Here is a 24,168-nt window from a genome sequence, read left to right as displayed (position 1 = left end):
CATATCATTCCGATCGACTCCTCCCATATTTTTACTATAACTTTCTAAAGCAGTTGGGTTGCCATGTGTTGAAACTGCTGCTTTGCAAAATGTTGACACTAAGCGAAATTGGTTTTCGTTTGTTTTTTCTTTATGCACAGATTAATTTTTCTGTCTCCTCAGAAATACAGATTCATCCGAAAGTAATTCAGGTTTTTTTAATTCTTTGTAGCATTGGCCGGTTACATCGCAAAGTACCAGTCATATGTAGGATCATTTCTGCCTGAAACTTTACGGTTATCCACAACATGTAAAAATTTAAGAATAAATTGAAACCTGTTCCTTGGAAACATCTTTCTGAACCACTTGTTTTCTTGTGATTTTTTTCTATTTCTGTTAGAAGCACTGAAGTGTCGGTCTCTTATTCAGTTCAATATTTAAAATAGCGACAAGAAACCCTTTGAATTTACTTATTGTTAGCGGCCCAGTCTTAATCCATTGGTGAACACGTGAATGTCTACATATGTTGATTCTTTGCATATTGGTTTTTGTAAATGATCGAGCATATCTGAAATAAAATTATCATCACATTAAAAAAATTAAAAAAACGACAATTAAGGTAAAATAGTTTAACTGTAATTTTCTTTAAAACAAAAATCAATGTATAATCTGCTTTAGTTAAAAAAATTGTTTTGTATTACCGTACTGTAGATACTTCAATAAACAATCAGAAACCAATTAAAAGTCGAGTTTATCGATAACTTCTTGAAAAATATCTTTGTATATACAGAGTACATTAGAGGAAATAATTTTGCTAGCCGAATCTAATTTTTAATTGCCTATTAACATTCCGGTCCCTTACTTTTATGTTGATGAGATGAAAAAATATTTTTGCTAAGATATTTTGGGAATTTTTTTTAAATTTTTTTTAGTGTTTTGTTTTTGTGTTGTTTTATTCTACTGGGGGGAGGGGGTCAATAAATAGTACATATTTACAGATATAATGTTTTTAAAATATAAAGGGGTTTCTCACTTGTCCAATTAGAGAAATTAAAAAACGTGAATACGTTTTTGCATTGTAGTAAATGATTTAACTTCAAAAAGAAATTTTAAATTTCTGAGATGTTTATAGTACTGCATTTTTTTTCAAGGCAGGTATTGTGTCAATAAATCAATTATAGCATATCAACGCCATAAAAGCCTGAAACCCAATCTTTTTAAGACAGTTTGAATAAGAGCAAATTACTTTAACGTGTAGCTTGGGTGTATAGGTTATGTTGGGTTGATGTGTAAGTGCCGTATTTAAAAGTTTCATTTATTTGATAACAAAAAGTCATTTAAATACACCTTTTTGCTCTATTGCCTACTTCAGAGTGAACATTGGATTAATTAATTAATGTTTGGTTACGCCGCCTCAGCACAAAAAGGCTTCATCGCGGCGGCTTAATAAGAATTGGATATCTACGATCCTGAATTGAGTTCAGTCGCAAACAAAAAATAGCAACACACGATCAGTATCATACAGTTAACATCAAGGATACGCCCACCACCCCCTCTCCTCCAAAAAAAAAAACGTTTGATTATCAACATCTACAGAATATCTCATCAACTAATCGCATTGGAATATTAAAACTAATTTCAATAATGCCTTTGCTTTTACTATGATAAATGCACTAGGCTATTCACTCCTTTTCTTCTAAATTTTGTTCATAGTCTAAATTAGTTTTTCTTCACATCGGAAAATTGTGCTTAAATTTCTTACCTTCTTTTTTGTAGAGGGAAAAAGGGGGGTAGGGCAGGGGTGAAATAATCTAAGATAAATTTTTAGGAAATTCACATGCAGACGGGAAGTGTTTCTGTGAATTTTAAACTGATATACATAGAATAATCAAAGCCACGAGCCAACCCAATTACCTGTAGGTTAATGTATGACAATATTAATATACTCTATTAATAATATTTTATCAGTTTCATGAAGACAGAACTGCCGGAAGAGCGAACATTTTACCTGTTTGTTTCAAGAACTATCTTCTTCATAAGATTAGTTGTAAACATGAGCATGAAATATGCTATTGCAGGAGCTCCTCTGTCTGGCATATTCTTTACACCACTTTCGCCAATAAATTCTGGGTTTTCAGTATTGGAAAATACGAAACCAAGAAGTTGTCATATTCGCCATGTTTTCCGTATTATGCAACGCTCCCCTTGACGTAATAATTCTTAGACGACTTTCATATGCGTGTATTTTCCCGTAGTTATCCTATGTCACAATGTTAATGGTATTTGGGGAAAAGAGGCAATTTTGTTTATGCACAGAAAAGTTAATAGGAAGTACTAGTAAATGTAGATTTGACAGTATACCTACGTTTGTTTGTTCCAGCCCGGTACCTGTTGTTGTTGTGAAAGTGACGTAATAAAAGTCAACGTCACACTATTGATATCGGTACAGTATAAGAAATAAATTTGTTAAATTGTTTAAATTTAACTGTCGTTGTTATCTTACTAAACAGAAATATAGATTGTTACCCTTCTTTTGCAAAAAAAATTGTGTTTTTTTTATCTGACGTCATCAGACATGGTTGTCTTTTTCATGACGTCACAATAAAAAATTCAGAAGAAAAGTTGACGTCATAATTAAATTTTGACCAATCATTTGCTGAGAACAGAAATTTCGCTAGTGAGGAGAAATATTTTCCTCACACCGATCAAGAAATGTGAAAAAAGCACAAAAAAAAGAGAAATTGATGTCTTTCTATCTTTTTAGCATGAGTCTTATTATTAAAAAAAATAATATCCAAATTGGCCGTCCTTTAACAAATAAATTAAAATAAATATGATAATGCTTAATTGTCTGATACTAGTATTAGTTTTTTCTTCCGAAGTTTTTTCACAGATAAACCTAGATTATATATGATATACAGAGGTAAAAAGAAATATAATGAGTATCTCAAAATTAAAAATAAAAGTTCAAGTCTAACGTTCTGTCCCCCCTTATGATACCTCTTTTGAACTAAATTCCGAAAGAAAGACATTATTTGACATTGTAGTTTGTTGGCCTTACACATCGATGTCAACATGCATGTGCACATAATGTACACTCATTAAGCATGTTTAGTGTGTTTGTTTGAAAAACCAATAGCGAGTTCAGCTGTAAATTTGACTGGATTAATTACCTGGAAAAAATCATTCATTGTGTTTACATATTTTTTTTTATGAAGTACTCCTGCAAAAGTGAATGCAAATATTACATACGTGTACAATGGTAACATAAAGTGTTGTCCTTAGAACATCAAGCAATGTATACCAGACTTGCTTTTTAATCTCTCTTATTCAAAGCATTTTCATAATACATGAAGTTAGTGTGACTTATTTGTGTTCCAAAAAAATAATTATTGGCTTAGTCTAAGCACTCAAACACTGCACTGAAATACTAAATATGCCTAGTTATATTTTTAGAATAGAAGAAGAAATGAATGAGATCGAATCTTTCTCGTTAGTATTTGTTCTCGAGTTCATTATAAACCATTTTGATTATTTTCCATTAGTTTAGGCTTTTTTTACAATTTGAGTCCATTCAGTAGAAACTGTATGGAATGAGACAAAATTTAGTGTTATATTTAGTTTAGTTATTAAACATACACAGATTGCAAATCAATTTCCTTTTATTTCAAATTATGAAGAATTTACATTAAGAATACTTTGAGTATTATTTCTTTTGAATATATATATGAAAAAGGTATCAGTATTGCATGGGAATTCAACATTTTAACCCTGTCTAGATCCAGTATTTATGCATAGTTTGGCTAGCCCTGGCCTTTATGAAGTAAAAAAAAATATTTCTGTGTTGGTGTTATTTGGTTACAGCAGTAGAAATATATACAAAAGTATTAAGTTGACTTGTGGAATAAAATATTATAGCCCAGAGTAATAGCCATATTTCAGTCCTGGAACTGTTTTAAAAATGATAAAACATGTTTACCTGATTGTTTTACATATGTCTGTAGTATAAATATATTTAGTAAAAAGATAATAAATTATTTTCATTATTTTCACTTGTAAATAGCAGCATATGGTGCTAAATATGTATATAATAGTACAAATAAGTTTGTTTATGAAAAGAGTAAACAAAGGGACGTAACTCGTAAATTACTATCGAAAACGCTTCGTCAAAAATTTCTACACATCTAAGTGGCACATTTGCGTATTACAGCGTATTAAGTGGCACAAATTTTACACACGGGCAAGTTCATAAAAAGCCTCATCACATATTTTAAATTCAGGATAGGTTCCCCAGAAATTAAGAAAGAATTTTCAACTTATATGGCGGCTAACTACGTAGTTACGACATGACAATTTTGCTATTGATGGTAAATAGTAGCCAATGAACCAACAAAAAAATGTTAATTGCAAATGTAACGGTTTAGAATTAGAGATAAGATACACATTTTTTCTAGAGGTTATTGATGTATAAAGCTGGCGCTGACTCGCACACTTTTCATAACAGTCATTCTGACTTTTATTCAGTTTGAGAGTTTATCGGCCCGGTTCACCATATTCACACAGCAATAACCTCCACTTGTTTACTCCTATATTCTAATTGTACGTTCTTTCAGTATATACCCGTGGTAAAATATGAATATATTGATTGTCAGCTGGTCGGAACGTCATGATTTGTTTTGGCCGATGTAAGAATATAAGCATTATATGGGAAAATGCATGAATGTGAAACTGAAAGTTATTGAAACACGGAAAGATAAAACAAACGATACATATACATGATTAATAATACAATATTATACGGGAACGGCAAATGTTTGCCTTCACCTAGAGCGCCTCGATCCAAAAGATTTGACGTACTTGTCCTAAAAGAATAGAACTAGTTCATGGGAACTTGAATTTATACTAATTTTACCACGGTTTTATACTTTATGCCGATATTTTACCTCTCGCGGTTATATATTGAGCATTGAGGGCCAACACGTGGTATTTCTTTAATACTCGTCTACATGAATCAAATTGGAGTTCCTCGATTTAAGCAGTTGGACGAGCAAAGCATAAACGATATTTATGAGCATTGAAAATACAAAGATACAATACGCGTCAAATCTTTATGCCTGGGATTAAACAAACTTATTGTTTCGGATTATTCAGCAGACATTGCATATCGGAATGTTATCCACTTGGATTTGAAATGTATGTAACCAGCTAATGTGAACTCATGTCGTTCTTCAATCTACTTTATGTTGCTTTATTTCTCACTTAAGCTAAAACTCATGTATACAAAATTATGTTGCACATATTTTTTTCCAGTACTGGACTACCTTTAAAGAGTCAACAGGTGCAGGAGGCTCTTGCTACCCTTTATCCTAAAATATCAGAAGTATGCAACCATTTGAAACCTCAAAGGGACCGATGTATATCCAGTTATCATTATCGAATGCCAGACGGGTCGTGCAATAATCCGTACACTGGTGTCCTAAAAGGTGCTTCATTAACAGCTCAGGCAAGGTTTGTGGATCCAGAATATGGGGACCGTAAGTTAAATTGTAATTTAAACAGCATACCTGCCAAATGTCAAACATGTGTAAACCAAGTTTAACCGTGTTTTTTTTTATTATTTTTATTCATTCTCACGGATGTGAGCATACTAAACATATAGTCCAAATAATTATGACGTCTTGAAAGGCTATTTTATTTGTTTGCTTTGACGCCGTACTTTGACTAGCTAAACATATAGAAGTCTTTTGGTTTTTTTATTGTGATATTGTGAGGAATAAACGTATATAATTCTAATCAATTTATTCAGTAATTAAATTAAAAACGTATACCTCGACGAAAGAAACTTATCAAGATTGCAGAAGTCGATACATGAATTATTACAAGTAGATCCATGTAAACGCAAACCTTCTGAATGTATTTTTGAGACGAAAACTGAACGCAAAAAAGGGAACATGATGACCCTAACAGTTCTAATCATGTGGGTTTTTTCAAGTAAACGTTTTAGCTGATTAGGTGAATTTTAAGTTTGTCTCCGTAAGTGATTGTTTGGAGAATTTGTAGAAGAAACTTGAGAACGGGTTGAAGCTGTCGCTGTTCGTAATGTCGTGCACAAGCAAGATATTCGATGGAAAAATTTCCATCTTGAAAAAAAAATTAAATCAAAACGTACATGACGTAACCAATATGAAATCTAATTAAAGTGACTTAAAATCGTATGCAAGAGTTTTAAAACCACCTGCAAATTACAGTATATGAAGATTTTTCATAAACAAAAACAAAACACCCAAATGAAAACAAGCCTCCTATTCTTTAAACGATAGACAAATCATTGGCCTGCAACTAACACATCGTGAGCAAATTATTTTGAGATCGTTTGAAGCTTCCAGACATCAAAATAAACCGAGATTTAAGATTCCCACCCCAAGGTATCAATACAAGTGTAACTATTGCATAGACGGGTGTATTGTAAAAAAAAAGAGAAACTGTTGAAACGAATCTCATCGAAAAACATTTAAGAATTTTGTAAACGTATACATTTAAAATGATCTAACAATGAATTGCTGAAAAATAACGCCAATATACGGAATAGTCTCAAAACGATTAGAAAAGAACGAGATACAACGCATTTGGCTGTAGAATTGTTGAAAATAAATAATTTTAAACAAACAATCGTCAAGTTTTGTGTAAGATACAAGTACGACTTGTTTAGATATGAAACTTCTGATAATTCCCGGATTAGACAATGTATTAATAATCTGCAAATGTGTATTGAATTGGCGTTCGAGAAAACTTTCTTAAATAAAATGATTACATAGAAAAATGGGTTCGTGTTTATTTATTATCAGATATATGCACAAAACATTTGTTTTTCTGTTAGCTGATAATTTAGGATATATTCCAAGAATTTATGGTAAAAATGGAAAATTGACAAGTCCAAGAGAAATTTCGAATGTGGTATTGAGTACGACAAAAGATTTTAGGTCCCCTAGAAGTACAAGATACACTCTTACTTTAGTTCACTTTGCACAGTTTGTTGATCATGACGTCATCAAAACGCCGGCAACTAAGATTCCTGATTCTACTCCTAATGGTAAGTAGGTCAAGAAAAATGGTTTGATCATTAAAATGTTATTTAATGCATGTTTAATTATATATGGAAACTATACTGATCGAAAAGCAGTTATACAAATGTTTTTTTGCATTTTTAATCATACATGAAAACTAATCTGATGTTTTATCTGAAAAACAGTTATACATATGTTTTATATAGATCATTTTATAAATCGTATAACATCTGCTGAAATTGACTGTAATGATTATATGTTGATATAACGGACTGACCTGATAGGGCGCCGATCTTTATTTGTTTTTCTTGGGTATGCCATCAATGGACTTGCACGCCGTTTTAAAACCAAATAAGGTAAAATGGCCTCCCCGGTTGTGTTAATGGAGGTATATACATATGACGATGACTTGTTGCTTGAATATTGTATATTTCTATGTACTCCTGTGTTGCTCATCGTTTTTTCACGGAGAGTCTCATTGCTACTTTCAAAGTCAATGTTGCTGCATTTTACATGCTTCTGCAACGAGAATAAAACAAATTAATTTTTTCATCTTTTTAAAGCCTTTCAAATAAAGTCACTGTTTGTCTTCTTCCAACCTGAAGTAAAACCCTTGCTGAAGTATACGTAGTTCGTCCGTTTGTTTGTGCGGGATGTAAAAGTACGCAGCCATGTTTTGTCAGAATGAGAATGTTAAAAGAAAAAGCAACGTTCTATGCACTTCAAGATCCATTGCAACAACTCTTTGAGCGTTCCGTAGGTGGCCTGTTGCAATGCAACATTTCTGTTCATATCCAATATACCCTCATTTTTTCAGTGGCAGTCTAAATTTCCCCGACCTTCATCCAGGTCGGCCTCAGTTATAGGACCTACCTTAAAACAAGTTACCTTACTCTTCCTTTCATTCTTATAGATATGTTCAATGAACAGAAAATAGAAGATTGTGATGAAGATTGTGTTAAACCTAAGTATGTATATGTATTTGTCAATAGATAAGATATTGTTCTCATATTTTCCATATATTTTCTTGTTTTTCTTGCAATTGAAGAGCAGTGTAATTACTATATATTCGGAACAACATATAGTTTACAAAATAGTTAATTTAAAAAAAAATAAGAATCCGTTTAGAATTTTCCTCGGAGTTCGGTATTTTTGGTATTTTACTACCTAGTTTATATTTGTAAATGAATAACGATAAATATTACTTTCAGAGAGCATTGTTTTCCATTTGAAATTCCAGATGATCATTTTCAGAACGAGTTTCGTACCAAATGTATGCACTTTGTGAGGAATAAACCTGCCCCACCAGATTGGTGTTTGCCAGGTAAAACTTTCGTATTACATAAAGTGTGATCTGTTAGCGGATCATCTAGCGTTTAATTCCAAATTCCCTTTTTCCAAGCATTTATGTATTAAATAGGCAAAAAGATATCAACGGGACATTCAAATCATTAGTCAAACATAAACTGACAACACCATCGCATAAAAAAGCAAAAAGATAAACAACAGTATACAAAAAACAATAAAGAAAAATAAAGACTGAACAACACGAACCCAACCAAAAACAGGAGATGAGCTCGGGTGCTTCGGAAGGTTAAGCAGATCCTGCTCCACATGGTGCACACGTCGTTTTGCTCATAGTAGTACAAACCCGGAGACAAGTCTAGATGGCAGGTCACATTAGGAGAAAAGAAGGGCGGGATTGTGGTTACACCGATTGGAACATATCCGTCGTCATCTATGAAACAGATATTCCGTAACGGTCAACCAACTCGTGATGGTTAGATACTTAAGTCAACTGGCAATGCGCTTGAAAACCAGAATAACCTTTTTGCGTTCCCATTTTTATCTTATATTCTCTTGATCCAAAATTATGTAGTTGCTACTTAGTTGCTTTGAGAAAAAGAGAGGTCGAAGAATCCAAAGGCATAATCAAACTTATAAGTCGATGAACTGACAACACCAAGGCAAAATATCTGACAAAAATATTAAAAACAAAACATTGAAAACTGAACAATTAGCAACAGGAACTTCACCACTAAATAGGAGTTATCTCAGGTTCTTCGAAAGGGTAATCAAAACCTGCTCCATACTTGGTTTTGAAAGCCAAGGTCAACCTTAATATTTATGACGGCTTTGTGTTCCAAAGATAAAAAAAAAGGACCTAAGGTCTGTACTACATTCGTTTGTTTATGTTTTGGCGTCTAAAGCAGTCATTTCAGTTTTCAGCTAGATCACATCTATTAGGATTACACCAAAAGGTAAAATAAAAAATACCGAACTCCAAGGTAAATTCAAAACTAAAAGTCCTTCTAAATTGGGAGCATAATCGAAACCTCAAACACATCAAACGAATTTAAAACAACTGTCATTTTTTTGATTGCAAAAGACATTCCTCTTTGTAAAAAATGATGGATTAACCTTGTTTAATAGCTAGCTAAACATTCTACTTGTATCACAGTCGCACAGAATGACGTTATATTGCGAACAATGTGTGAGCAAAACAAACAGCGAAATAAATAAAAATGAAAAACATTGGTATACCTCAATATTTTTTAAAACTCTTTTAACAAACAAAAACAAAATGGCGAATAGATCATCTATAGACAAAGCACTTAAGCAAAAATGAAAGACAAGAATACAAAATAATTACCATAGCACAATGGCGGGATGTATTAAAACCGAGGCACGCAAAAGGATATTAACAAGCATAGGCTGCAGTAAAGGTTAAAAATATACGAAACAAAATATAAAAGAACACTAAATAATACGTAATTTTGATGATAAACAACCAGTACCTTAAATCAATACTACAAGACCATCATGGTTAATTTATGAAGTTGATACGGAATATTTATCACTAAAAGAGGGACGAAAGATACCAGAGGGACAGTCAAACTCATAGATCGAAAACAAACTGACAACGCCATGGCCAGAAATAAAAAGACAAACAGACAAATAATAGTACAGATGACACAACATAGAAAAGTAAAGACTAAGCAACACGAACCCCACCAAAAACAAGGGGTGATCTCAGGTGCTCCGGAAGGGTAAGCAGATCCTGCTCCACATGTGGCACCCGTCGTGTTGCTTACGTTATTACAGATTCGGTAAGTAGTCTAATTCGGTAGGTCACATTCGTGAAAAGGGAAGGGTATTGTAGTTACGACATAAAGAACATATCCGATATCATCTGTGAAACGGTTATTCCATAACGGTCAACCAACTCGTGATGGCGTCCGTAAAATTCACGAAGGGATGATTTCAACTTCACCATTTGAAACTCTTGGTTTAATAGCTTCCTTGTGAGCAGCAATCTTCTATCAAGGAAATCATGATAGGAAATACAAGCCCGTTAATATCGTATCAATTGGGAGATATATACTCCGTATGCAGGCGCTGCTGGAATGTTGCTACATAGAAATGGAAAGTCCACAATTGGGAAGCTGAAATCATCTTTTTTGTCGTAAAGTTTTGTTTTCAACCGACCTTCATTATCAATTTCTAGATGTAAGTCAAGATATGAGGCAGACTTAATTGTATCTGTAGTATCCTTTATCTCTAGTTCGATGGGATAGATTCGTTCAACATAGTCACCAAATTTTGTATTTTTTAGTGAGAGAACATCATCTATATAGCGGAACGTAAAGTTAAAGGATATTGCTGACTTCTTATCTTTCTTCCTAAGAAGTTCCTGTATGAAGTCAGCCTCATAATGCTAAAGAAACAAGTCGGCAAGAAGAGGGGCACAATTGGGTCCCATTGGAATTCCGACAGTCTGTTGAAAAACACGTCCTCCAAACGTAGCAAATATGTTGTCAATCAAGAAATTAAGCATCTTGATAATGTCAGTTTGAGAGAAATTTTTGTTTGAATCTGAGTGATTCTTTACAAAGTAGGATTTATCCCTCCCCATGACAAGATACTTGTATCTACGTTCGCCATTCTTTTTAATGAAACTTGGTAATACCAACTCTTTCAATTTGTCTTTCAGTTTGGAATGGGAAATACTTGTGTAAAGTATAGAAAAATCAAATGTTTCAATCCGATTGCAAGATGAGAGAGTCTTAGATTGTATGTACTCTAAAAGATCTGCAGAATTTTTTAGTCTCCGTCAAAATGTGTTGAAGTACTGCAATCAGCCAATCAAAACTTCTTACCTTCGAGTTTCTTTTGCTTGTAGCGTTTACTATGTTTAAACCTCTAAATGGTTTTAAGCCTTGCGAAGAGTACACTACTTGAGTAAAGATGGAGTCGTCTGCAAGGGGAGTGGAAACAATGGTTTGTCATTGATAAAACAAATGTAAATTCTAATATAAAAATTACATACTATCACTTGTAGGTCCAAGACAACAACTAAACGAACGAACTGCTTTCCTAGATTTATCGGCAACATATGGAAGCAGCCAGATACGTGTTGATGAACTACGGCAATGGAAAGGTACACATAGATTAAAAAGTTTTATCAGCTTATCAAAATTATACAATATGTCATATCTAGGCTTCCACAGCCGAATACACGATATAGGTTTTGCTCATTGTTGAAGGCCGTTTGGTGACCTACATATGTTCATCTCCGCTTCATTGGACTCCGTTCTAACGTGGTCTCATTGGCAACCATAGCACATCTCCTTTTTTTTTTATTTACATGTATATTTTTGCAGATCAAAACGGATAGTCCATAACCACACATAAAATAAATATTTTACTACAGTAAATGCACAATCTGATTAAAGCCAGTCCCCACTATCCATTTGCAAACGCAAGTAGATTGTGAAGGCTGCTATATGCATAAAATCATTAATTTACAAAATGAATGGTAAATTCCCTTTAGGTAATGTCGCATAAATTATCACAAACATAGAAGTGCAGACATTTGTTACTTGCATGAAATAAGTATATTCTTTGAATGTATTTTGCAATGATAGAACTTGTGAATTTAGAACGGTTTCTCTGTCATGCTTAGTGATTACTTTCATTGTTTTGCTATACCTTTCATCCTTTCATATCATGTCATCTCTTCCACGTTTGAATTAAATGTTGGATTTACAAAACAATTAGAATCGAGAATCAACGTTGAAGAACAAATATGCACATTTGGTTCTATTCAATTTGTACCACTCAATGTAATACAAATAAAACCTGTGTAAGAGTGTTGTTTACATGTTGATCTGGCTATTATTCTTCGTTGTGCCATTTGTTTTTAAAACCTTTGAAAAACTTGCATGGAAAAACGTTTTTTTTCCCCTATATTTATAATTTATAACTGGTAAAGAAACACTTGTATATCAAAATTTCAATACTTTATTGTACTGTACAGGAGGACGACTCAATGCGAGCAAAGACGATCTACTACCTGACGGCCCACCTGTTGGTGATTGTCTACCAGATCAAGTTTGTTTCAATTCGGGTGAGACATTTTCCTTTAACTTAAAGAAATATGGTTCCGTTTCTTTCCTCATATGTAAGCTATCTGGGTTCCTCCTTGGTGAATTGTAACCACTACAAATGTCTACAGAGCCCTTACTTTAAAACATAGAAAAATAATTCAAAAGAGCTTAAGAGCTATCTATTCGATAATTTAATTTTACCAGTGTCCTTACAATAGATTATGTACAGTCTGTTATCTATCAAAACCAGACTTCGTAGATACAGTGGTCTATGTAAGTCATGCAGAGAGTTGTGAAATAGATATTTACAGTCTGTTATCTATCAAAACCAGACTTCGTAGATACAGTGGTCTATATAAGCCATGCAGAGAGTTGTGAAATAGATATTTGCTTATCAAATTTCAAAGATATTTTCTAAAACATTCAAGTAAAAGTTGTCCTTATGAATGAGTTTTCAAACATTTTTTTGTGCTTTGCGGTGTTGTTGATTAAAAGGATGATAATAAAATTGAGAATGGAAATGGGGAATGCGTCAAAGAGACAACAACCCGACCATAGAACAGACAACAGCAGAAGGTCACCAACAGGTTTTCAATGCAGCGAGAAATTCCCGCACCCGGAGGCGTCCTTCAGCTGGCCCCTAAACAAATATATATACTTCTTCAGTGATAATGAACGCCATACTAAATTCCAAATTGTACACAAGAAACTAAAATTAAAAATAATACAAGACTAACAAAGATAAGACTACCGTTACTAATGACTTAATTTTATTTTTTTATGTCCTCATTTTCCAGTAGCAGTTCAAATTTTCCATGACATTCATCCTGTATGGCCTGTATTACAAGACATACCTATTGTATTGTTAATTTTTTCTCGTCCTGAATATGCCGGAGATATTTGCTACTGTACGTTAATCAACCAAAAATCAACAATCAAATAATCTTGTATGTGCAGGACGTTTTTATCTCCCAATACTAGGCTTACGATGTAACGCATCATCACATCCATATGAAAATACCGAATTCCGAGGCAAATTCTAAAAGGGAAGTTCACAAAAAATGACAAAATCGAACGCTATCAATCAAAGGAACAAGTGTAAAACAACTGCATATGTTTGACATGGTACAGGCCTTTTCTGATGTAAATGGTGGGTTAAACTTGGTTTGATAGCTAGGTTAACCTCCCACTTGGAGGACAAAACCAGAAAAAAAACTTTTTGAGAATTTGCTGGTAAGGGAAAGTCTCTGTGTCAACTATTGCTTATGATTTAGGGGATAAAGATATAGCTGCTTTTAAATAGTGATTAACCTGATTTCCTCTCGCATTTTGATCTTTAGTGTTTGGTAGTGAACACGGAAAGCTGTGTGACAGATATAAACACTCAGTTCTTTAGTATAAATAGTACGGGAAATCGTACGATTTAAGCACACCTTTGTGGATTTTTTAAGATAAATATTTTAATAGACAGCATCATCATGAGGTAACAAATGCAATAAAGAATATGAATATATCTTTGTTACCTCGTAAACTTACTAACAACGATTGCTTCAAAATATAGATGTCCTGGAATAAGGGAGCAACCAAGTAACTTCAAGGGGGGGGGGGTATGTTTTTTCGTCTGAGTCAGAAACATTTTTTTTAGTTTTTCGACGCTATCAATCAAAGTATTTTTTGAAAAAAATTTACACTCTAAGGTATGTGAAAAATCTGGATCAGAATATATTTTTTTAGGAAAAAAACCATAACCCCTCCCCCCCCCTTATGAAGTTAAATGATCGTTCTCTAATATAATAAAACAGAAAGGTATATGTTCTTCATGTAACATTTATTTTTAGGGGATTACAGATTCCAGGAAATTCCAATGTTGACAGTCATTCACATCGTTTTCCTACGTGAACACAATAGAATAGCAGGAATACTCAGTAAACTAAACCGTCATTGGAACGACGAAAAACTGTTTCAGGAGTCCAAAAAAATTCTGACTGGGATATACCAACATATTATCTACAACGAATTTTTGCCATTGCTTGTAGGTAGAGACATGGCATATGGTTCAAATTTGATCAGCTCAAAAACTGGTCATCGTAATTCTTTCAGTGCTTACGCTGACCCAAGTACTTTAAACGAATTTGGAGCAGCTGCGTTTAGATTTGGACATTCTTTAGTTGGACGCCATACTGGTTCGATGGATAGAAATTTTAAAATTAAAGCTTCTGAAGAAATGAGACGAGATTTTTTTAATAACGACAAAATGCGTGACTTAAACATATATGGTCCAACTCGAATGGGTCGATGGATGGCTGAAACACTGATGCGAAAAAGAGACAGATTTATATCGGACCAGATTAGAAATCATTTGTTTGAAACAAAATTTGATGGCCCTAGTGATGGATTTGACCTTGCATCACTTAATATACAGAGAGGAAGAGACCATGGAATTCCAGGTTATAATAAGCTAAGGATGTACTGTGGTCTGTACCCAGCAAATGTATTTAACATTGGACCCATGGGATTTCGTGATCATGATTACGAGACAGTAAAGAAACTGTCACAAGTTTACAGGTAAATGTCTCTGAAATGATAATTTCTATTGATGTGTAACTGAATTACGCTGTAACGCTTATCAATACAAAATAAAATTGATAGTGAACAGATACCTATCGATTATAAGGTATCTGCATACTAATATTTTGTCGATATCTGCTGCAATTTATTGTCGACTGAGCGCAGGAAAAGAGTTCAAAAAGGCTTCATATTGTGTCAATCAAATTAAATTACTGGAATGTGAAAATGTGATATTTTCAAGACGGACGCACTACGCATGTGCTAAACATAGTTTGAAGAAAAAATATTTGGCGTTTATCATTTTTTTTTCTGTTGACGAATGCCATTAGAGAAAGTTATCCTGCATATCCTTCAAAAGCCCTTTTTATCTTGGTTTAATTTCTCTGTTTGGTCTCAGTAATTTGTTTTCTTGATTATTGCAAGTATTTTTATCTTGGTGTTTTTCTTTCGTTCTTTTTGAACATGATATTATCTGTTCTTGTTTGGTTTGTGATTTATGTCCTCTGATTTGCAATACTTTTCTCAGTATACATATTTACATTTACTCGGTATAAGATAGATTTAATGCAGTTTGTATATTTTAATAGGCATCCCAATGACGTAGATTTATTTGTTGGAGGGATTACAGAAAAACCAAGCTACAATGGTGACATACTTGGCCCAACATTCAAATGTTTGATAGCACAACAGTTTCAGAGGTACAAAGAAGGTGACCGATTCTTTTACGAAAATAATTTCACCAACACCGGTTTTACATTAGGTATGTTAATAATGAACAAATATTACTTGAAAATAAAGAGTTATAATTGGGAATAGATTAGTAGAAGGTTAAACTTAGCAAGTCGAAGTTTGAAATGAACAAGTTGCAGTTGGTCAAAGGAAAGTCGTAGTAGAAAATGAACAAGTCTTAGTTGGACAAAGGCAAGTCGTAGTAGAAAAAAAGTAAAATAACAAAAATACCGAACTTTAAGGAAAATTCAAAACGGAAAGTCCTTTATCAAATGGCAAAGTCAAAAGCTCAAACAAATGGTAATCAACTGTCATATTCCTGAACTGGTACAGGCTTTTTCTTATGTAGAAAATGATGGATCAAACCTGGTTTTACAGCTAGCTAAACCTCCCAATTGCATGACAGTCGCATAGAATAAACGCACATATTATCATAGGAAATGAATAAGTCGTACTTGAAAATGAAAACAATACTTTATTAATGTGTTGTGTCCGAAAAGCTGTTCTAGGTTCACCTTCATAACGCACGAATCTAAATATTTAGTTTCCCAAGGGGATAGACATATGATCACTTTGGTATTCTTCCGAGCGCCAGTAAACCCCTTGCCAAAGTGAGGTGTCTATTTGTTTGTTTTAGATGTATAAGTACGCAACTACGTCGTTCAATATCAGGACTTTAAATCCAATATCTCTTATAGAAAGCGTAAGAACCCTTACAACAACTCTTTAAAGCGCCCGAAGGTGCCTGTTGAACGGCAAATATTTGTTTTTTCCAATAAACCATCATTTTTTTAGTGGCAGATTAAATTTCCGAGACCTTCATCCCGCACGGCCTCTGTTACGTGACATACCCATTATTTTAATTGGTAATTTGTTTTCGTCCTGAACATGCATGAAGTTTTTGCTGCTGCACGTTAGGCAAATATCAATCAATCATTCTCAATATTTGAAAGCCAAGGATATATAAGTACCGAACACACGAAGAGGAATTTGACTAGAATTGACCTAAAAATAACTCAAATTCATCTTTGGTAAATTTTTCTGTTGGAGTTGGAACCTTATTTTCATGATATTTTGTTTATATGCGTTAACAGAGAATTTTAGAAAGGTGTGTTATAAATCATAACAGCACCGCAGCACTGACTACGGAGTTGATAATATCATCGGGGACTAGTGATATAAACGTTTAACCTGTGTTACACATGTGAGAAAATCGTAGTTCTCAAGTGATGAGCACAAACGTTAAACACACGTTGAAGAAATTTGCCTGTGTAATAGTCCACCAGCAGCGGTATCGACCAGTGTTAGAAAATAAAAATAGCACTTTAATAATATTATGTGTGTGAAACGCTTTTTCTGATAAATTCATCAGGATCACTCAAAGCCGAAAATTTGAAAGCCAATGATGTATAAGTACAAAAACACTGGACAAGCTATATGACCAAAAGGGACCTTCAAAATTATAGACTATCCATGTAAAGTCAACTTAGCCTATGGAAATTTAACCTTATTTTTATAATGATTTCTAAATTTATCAAAGGAAATTTAAGAAAGGTATCATATAAATCGAGTTATGAGTTTGAGTTTCCCATTCGTATCGACCGCCTATCTTTTAGCATATTTTACTACGGATGCAGATGAAAATTGGTGTTTGTTACTACATTGAACGTGTTGTTTAAGCTCATTAAATATTTCGGGTACATTACGAATTGAGGTAATCCGTTCTTGGTTAACAAATACATTTGATTTTTGGTATTTTTTTTTTTCGTTTTTTTTTTGTTATAAGACGACTTGTTTGTTTAAAAATTTTTCTCGAAAAAAGAGTATGAATATCATTATTTTGGGTAGATTTTGTTTTTATAATTCTTTATTTTGTATTTCTTCATCTCATACAATAATTATATGCATTGCTTCCTATTAAAGAAGGAAACAATACATGTTTTATAATTATGACCTGTTAGTGTCAGCGCTTATATTATATTATAAAAAAAACATTAACTAATATTCATATTTCCCTTCTTTTGGAATGCATGTTACAATGCAATGTCTTTGCGAAATGCATAAAGAGCCTTCTTCAAACCTATAGTTAAAAGAATTAAATAAACAGAATTTAAAGTCATTCCAGAAAATTTTATAAAACTCGGCTGTGTACCCATCCACCCCTTGTGATTTATTTTTTTTTTCATGTTTTTAAATGCGTTCAGACATTTCCGATTTGTTAATTTTTCTTCTGCTTCTTATCAATTGATAAAAGAGCTATTTTTGTTAAAATAAAATGTTTTCATGTTCCATGTTACAAAATGCATTTTCATTCAAACAAAAAAATCTGAAACTGACATTGTCAAGATGCTTGATTTCATACAGGAACTTCTTAGAAAGAAAGAAAAGAAGTTAGCAGTATCCTTTAACTTTACTTTCTGCTATATAGATATGTTCTCTCACTAAATAATTCAAAATTTGGTGAATGTGTTGACGCATCTATCCCATCAAACTTGCAACAAAGGATGCAACAGATACAGTTAACTCTGCCTCATATCTTGACTTACATCTAGAAATTGACAATGAGGGTCGGTTGAAAACAAAACTTTACGACAAAAGGGATGATTTCAGCTTCCCAATTGTGAAGTTCCATTTCTATGTAGCAACATTCCAGCAGCGCCTGCATACGGAGCATATATCTCCCAGTTGATACGATATTCCAGAGCTTGTATTTCCTATCATGATTTCCTGGCTGCTCACAAGGAAGTTATTAAACCAAGAGATGGGTGCCGCATGTGGAGCAGTATCTGCTTACACTTCCAGACCACCAGGGATCACACCCAGTTTGTGGTGGGGTTCGTGTTGCTCAGTCTTTATTTTCTATGTTGTGTTTTGTGTACTATTGTTTGTCTGTTGGTCGTTTTCTTTTTTAGCCATGACGTTGTCAGTTTATTTTCGACTTATGGGTGTGACTGTCCCGTTGGTATCTTTCGGCTCTCTTTTAGATGAGTACAATTTTTTGTAGATTTTTCTCTGTTCTTCCAATATTTTAAATTGATCCAAGATTTTGTCCCAATTTTCATTGATGACTTTTGAAATCATTTTTTCATTCTAATGTCTTTTTTCTAAATAACAAAAGTTGCTTGTACATTTTTCTCCTTTTGCTTTTGGTCTTGCAACTATTTATTTGTTTTTTCTCTAAAAGTTTTTACTTTCCTTTATGTTTTGAACTTCAGTTTTTGGTTCCTTATCTGGGTGCAAGTCATGTCTATTTTGTAAGATTTTAACTGTTGTTCAAACTCAGATTCTTCACTTTGACTTTTTTTTTTGAAGTATGAAATATAACAGATAGTTTTCACTCTTATTGTACATTTCAATAACTCCCAAAATATATGGAGTCTACAGATAGTTCTGTTTCTTCACCAGGATCTGTTTTTGATAGGTTATATTGATTAAACTTTTTAATCGCATCAACATAATAAGTGTCATGTAGTAAGCTATTATTGAATGGATTATAAAATTTTAAACCGTGAGAAACAGCAGAAAGGTCAGAACGGTAGCTAGTATCTATATCAGATTTATTTACTAAGGGAGCTACCATTTGATTTTATGGGGGGGGGGGGGGGGGGGGGGGGTGGGGGCTAGCACGAAATTTGAAAAAAAAGGACTTGAACTTCATTCCAGTCCTCCGCCATAATAATTGACGAATTTTGAAATAACCTCCTGATCTTCTGAGATAAAATCTGGATTATCATTATTGGGGCCACATATACAAGCTAAAATCACTCGAATCCATGAATGGTCATTTCTAAAATTAGATCATTTTCCTCTTTATGTTTGTATTCGTTATGAACAATAACTTTGAATTTATTATTCATTAGTATAGCAATTCCCTAGTCCAAATAGTTATGACGTCTTGAAAGGCTATTTTATTATTTTGCTGTGACGCCTTCCTGTAGAACTGTTCCAATGTATTGCTCTGTATTAATATAACTAACTTTATAGTTATACTTTATTGAATATCTTTCCCCTAGATATTCAATAACTAATTTAAAGGGATACTTTAAGCTGTAGATTGAGTAAATTGTTAACAGAAAAGGTGCAATAAAAATTGATTAATAAAAAAAAAAAGTAACTGCTTGCAATAATTTTCAACTTGGGGTGAAAAAAAACAATCCTTACAAAAAGTTGTTTCTGCGATGTTACCAAGTTATTCTTACCCAGTGCACATATATATCTGTCGATATGACCAGACCTATATATCATGTGGTGATTTCCCTTTAGCTTTCTGGGGTAAGAAGGATTTTTGGCGCATGGAGGTCGCCATCTTTGTAATTGCTTCTTGAACACGGACCTCAACGGGAACACCTGTATATTTCAATTGTTTAAACAAAACAGTGCTTATAACAGCTGATTTTTAAAAACGCAGACTTCAACGAAGACAACATAAGGCAATACACAATACACATTTAAGAACTTGTGTAGAAACACACGCCCAGGACAAAAAATGTATAGTATATTTTTTTAAGATATATAAGAGTCTCAATCTAAAGAAAAAACTAATGATAAGAAATGTAAATAACACATATGTTTTAAACATAAAAAACCGGGGAAAAAACTTGTATTATGCACATTGTATCTGAATGTTGTGATCTATCGATTGGTGACAAGCTTCATCTCGGAGATATACCAGTTTAGTCTTCCTCCTGGATTATGTTGATAATTCCCGTCGTTCTTTCAAAAGATTACCTCGACGAACTGAGAGACAGGTGGTAAATCTGGCACGACACTATATCATGAGCGAGGTGGTAATTGTTTTAGCCGCATTGAGAATTTGGTCCCGGTCGATCAGATTCGATAGTCTAAGCATAATACTGCGTCTCTCATCACCAGATAGTAGACGGTGGACTGCGTTGAAAATCATATTGACTGCACGTTCCGGTGGTATGTTCAGTGTATTCTTGTAAAAAGCTCGATAGCCTTTGGCAGTTCCCGTTTAATACGAGCTCCTTGCACACCTCGTATTACGACATTCCACTTACGCCCCCCATAACTCTAGTTTCAGTTGTTCAGTTTGTTCTCTTTTCTATCATTCTCTCTAGGTTGATGTGTTTATTGTGGATTTCATGTAGTTTAGAGTTCATAAATTCATTGTAGTCCTCTATGAGGTCAACTCTTTTTTCAGTTTCAATTTGTGTTTGTCTTCAGCATTTCAACTCCACTGTTGATGTTTAAATGTAATTTTTCGAAACACTTTGCGATGTCCTCAAAGTCTTTATATTGATACGAAGGGAGTGAGTCACTTGTGTTGCTCATTGTGCTCGTGTGGCGGGAAGGAGTTCAAATAGAATCAAATTATTGACACTAAATAAGATTGTTAATGTAAACAATATTTTATTATGAATTATACAAATTACAATATATATTCACATTCACAAATAGGATTCAGAATGTGAATTTGTATTGTAATTTGTATAATTCATAATAAAATATTGTTTACACTAACAATTGTTACAGCCTAATCAAGGTATTTCCATTCTCAATTTTATTGATGACACTTTTGATTCAAATCGCTATAAAATAAAATTGTAGTTCACAATACAATATAGGAAGCTACTATTTCGATATCATGGTTTTTGAACAATATGAACAAATATTTAAGATGGTATTCTAGATGAGCAATGTATGTCCTCAATGTATTTTTCTTTATAATAGATCAGATAAATGAGATAAAGAAACAAACGTTTGCTGGTATTTATTGTCGGAGCCTTAAGTTGAAGTCCATACAGCCAAAGATTTTTGAAAAAGGAGGCACGTATGTATCATGCTTATGAATTTTTACAGTATATTTGGGTTTGATATCATCCGACAGAAATGAAACTTCAATGTGGTTTAATAAAGCATTAACAAACAAAAAACAAACTCCGAGTCAAATTCAAAATGGGGGAAAACATGACAAAATCAGATGTTGTATGATTGCCAATGAGACAAGTCTCCTCCAAAGTTCAAATGAAGTGGATGTATGCAATTTTAGGCAACTGTGCGTCCTTCAACAATGAGAAAAACCCATACCGTATAGTCGGCTCTCAAAGGTCCAGACATAAAAATATGAAACAGTTGAATTAAGAAAACGAACGACCTAATTTAGAACAAAACAATTTACAAAACCCATCCCCAACCACTGAACTACAAAAAGTGGGAAAAACTGACAAAATCAACCGTTATAGAAATAAGCACTGAACTACAGACTCCTGATTTGGGTACAAGGACATATAGAATGTGGCGGGGGTAAACATGTTTGAAGGCGCTAACTCTCCCCTTTACCTGGAACAGTGCTGTACCAGTACAACATAAGAACAACCTATAAAAATCAGTTGAAAAGGGTTTAACTCATCAGATCGATACAAATCAGAAAAACATCGAAAAAAAAACACAGATCGGACGTGACAGGGTATTTATTCATTCCTAAAAACAACAAAGACACAAAGTAACTGATCCTGCGACTACTTGCAGTTACTAACAACTACTTTAAAGCCAATAACAATCATTAAAAAAAAACATTTATCTAGGACTAAAATATCAATCAGTACACATCCAGCATCCCATGGATTTGAAGTTAATATGTCATTAACAGTCAAATAAAAACACGACCTTGTGCAATGGCAAATATAGGTATGGACATATTGTAGTATCATGAATGAGCATATGTGTATAACAATAATACTTGGTTTGGTTCTAATTTACTGATAACAAAATCAATATTCAACCAATAAAAACAATATTCAAAAATCTAATTACAATGTTAAATTGGTAACCTTTTAGAATAAGTTAATTTACAAGGATTGATAAGTTAAGCGGGAGATCGTATCTAAATTTCTGGTCTTGGTAAAAAACATCACCGTAAAAATTAGGACGGGTTATTCCGTGTGAAATAAGTTTTCTACAGGTACAGCCAAACTTGCAATCCAAATCTTTAAATGTGGTAGAACTTAGTAAAGGTTTAAAGTAATTTGTGGTAACGGAATCCCTGACTTAATAATTTACCAGAAATAAATCAGATATGATAATTGTAATCCAAAACGTCACTACATACACGGGCATAGCAAACAACATTGTAAAACGGTGCCAATGCACATAACCGTCCCAAAAAGTAAAGGTAACAATAGGGAAAGAAAAATCGTCCTTTTTGTCCTAAATTTTTGTATAGAGTTTCTCGCGTTATACTTATCCAACCAACGGAATGAATGGAAAACAAATGTTATATTCGTGACTTGGTGCATACATTTTTTGGAGAAAATGGCGTAATAAACCTTTTGTTACAGCTAGTATTATCTCCCACTGTTATTACAGTTGCTAAACACATATATGAACTTTAATTGTACGTTGATTGATTTCCATTGATTAAATTAGATCGATTTTGAAAAAGGCATTTACAATCCTTGTACCTAACTTTGTTTTTTTAGGGATTTGATGAATAAAACAAAATTCAATAATTGACTACATTATATTGTTGTTCTACTGTGTATTATATGAGAATCAACATTATAACAAAATGTGGAAAAGAATAATCATACACACACTCCTGCACTTGTACTTATATATCATACATCAACTTGTATATTGCAAAGAAAATGTTATCTTTGTAAAGAACTGCTCGGTATAAACTGTAAGTTCTGTTTAATTATATATATAGTTAATGGAAGTTGTCTAGCTTCACATGTGACAAGTCTTGTATTTTCTTTTCAGAAATCGGAGACTACATTGTGATTCAGTTCCATCACCAGATCTTAATCTTTGGAAGGAAAAATAGAAAACATTTGAAAAGATCTAATAAATATGCCACGAAATTTCTTATTGTTATAGGCATACGAAGGGAACGTGAACAAACACGAAAAATACCACAGGGACATTTAAACTAATCAGTCGAAAATAAACTGACAACGTCATGGCAAAAAAATTAAAAGACCAACAGACAAACAACAGTCCACAAAACAAAACATAGAAAACTAAAGTTTAAGCAATACGAACACCACCAAAAACTGGGGGTGATCTCGTGCTCTGGAAGAGTAAGCAGATCCTGCTCCACATGTGGCACCCGTCGCGTTGCTCATGTAAGTACAAACCCAGTGATAAGTCTAATTCAGTAGGTCACATTTTGGGAAAAGGGGACGGGATTGTAGTTACGACAATTGGAACATATTAGTCCTCATCTGTGAAACAGATATTCCATAATAGTTAACCAACTCGTGACAAAAAAATGAACATGAAGTAAAAACCATCACATGTTTACCAGATAACCTTGCTTTAAATGAGTTTGATTCAACCTCTAGTAGTAACGTGCTGAGCAAGTTAGCAGAAATGAAGACTTTTTTTTTTTTAAGTTCTTTATTTGTTTATCAAGGTGAATATTTTGAATATAGAATTCTAGACACACACACACATGCGTATACTTACTTTTT

The 24,168-nt window shown here is 33.4% G+C and overlaps 1 protein-coding gene across 1 annotated transcript in view; it reads left to right on the top strand.

The window, feature by feature from the left end:
* Positions 1–23,519, top strand: part of LOC127721173 (peroxidase-like protein) — a 46,745-nt gene extending 23,226 nt beyond the window's left edge. The window contains exons 2-11 of the mRNA XM_052227844.1: positions 5,361–5,513; positions 6,857–7,069; positions 7,957–8,011; positions 8,255–8,367; positions 11,386–11,484; positions 12,364–12,453; positions 14,272–14,998; positions 15,589–15,761; positions 21,425–21,524; positions 23,456–23,519. Coding sequence (XP_052083804.1) covers positions 5,361–5,513; positions 6,857–7,069; positions 7,957–8,011; positions 8,255–8,367; positions 11,386–11,484; positions 12,364–12,453; positions 14,272–14,998; positions 15,589–15,761; positions 21,425–21,524; positions 23,456–23,519 — 1,787 coding nt within the window. The remainder of the gene's footprint in view (positions 1–5,360; positions 5,514–6,856; positions 7,070–7,956; positions 8,012–8,254; positions 8,368–11,385; positions 11,485–12,363; positions 12,454–14,271; positions 14,999–15,588; positions 15,762–21,424; positions 21,525–23,455) is intronic.
* Positions 23,520–24,168: the final 649 nt, after the last annotated feature.

The sequence above is a fragment of the Mytilus californianus genome, unplaced genomic scaffold, assembly GCF_021869535.1.
Source record: "Mytilus californianus isolate M0D057914Y unplaced genomic scaffold, xbMytCali1.0.p SCAF_12, whole genome shotgun sequence".
Lineage (NCBI taxonomy): Eukaryota > Metazoa > Mollusca > Bivalvia > Mytilida > Mytilidae > Mytilus > Mytilus californianus.
The sequence above is the reverse complement of the archived record's forward strand: the minus strand, read 5'-3'. Positions and strand labels throughout refer to the sequence as shown.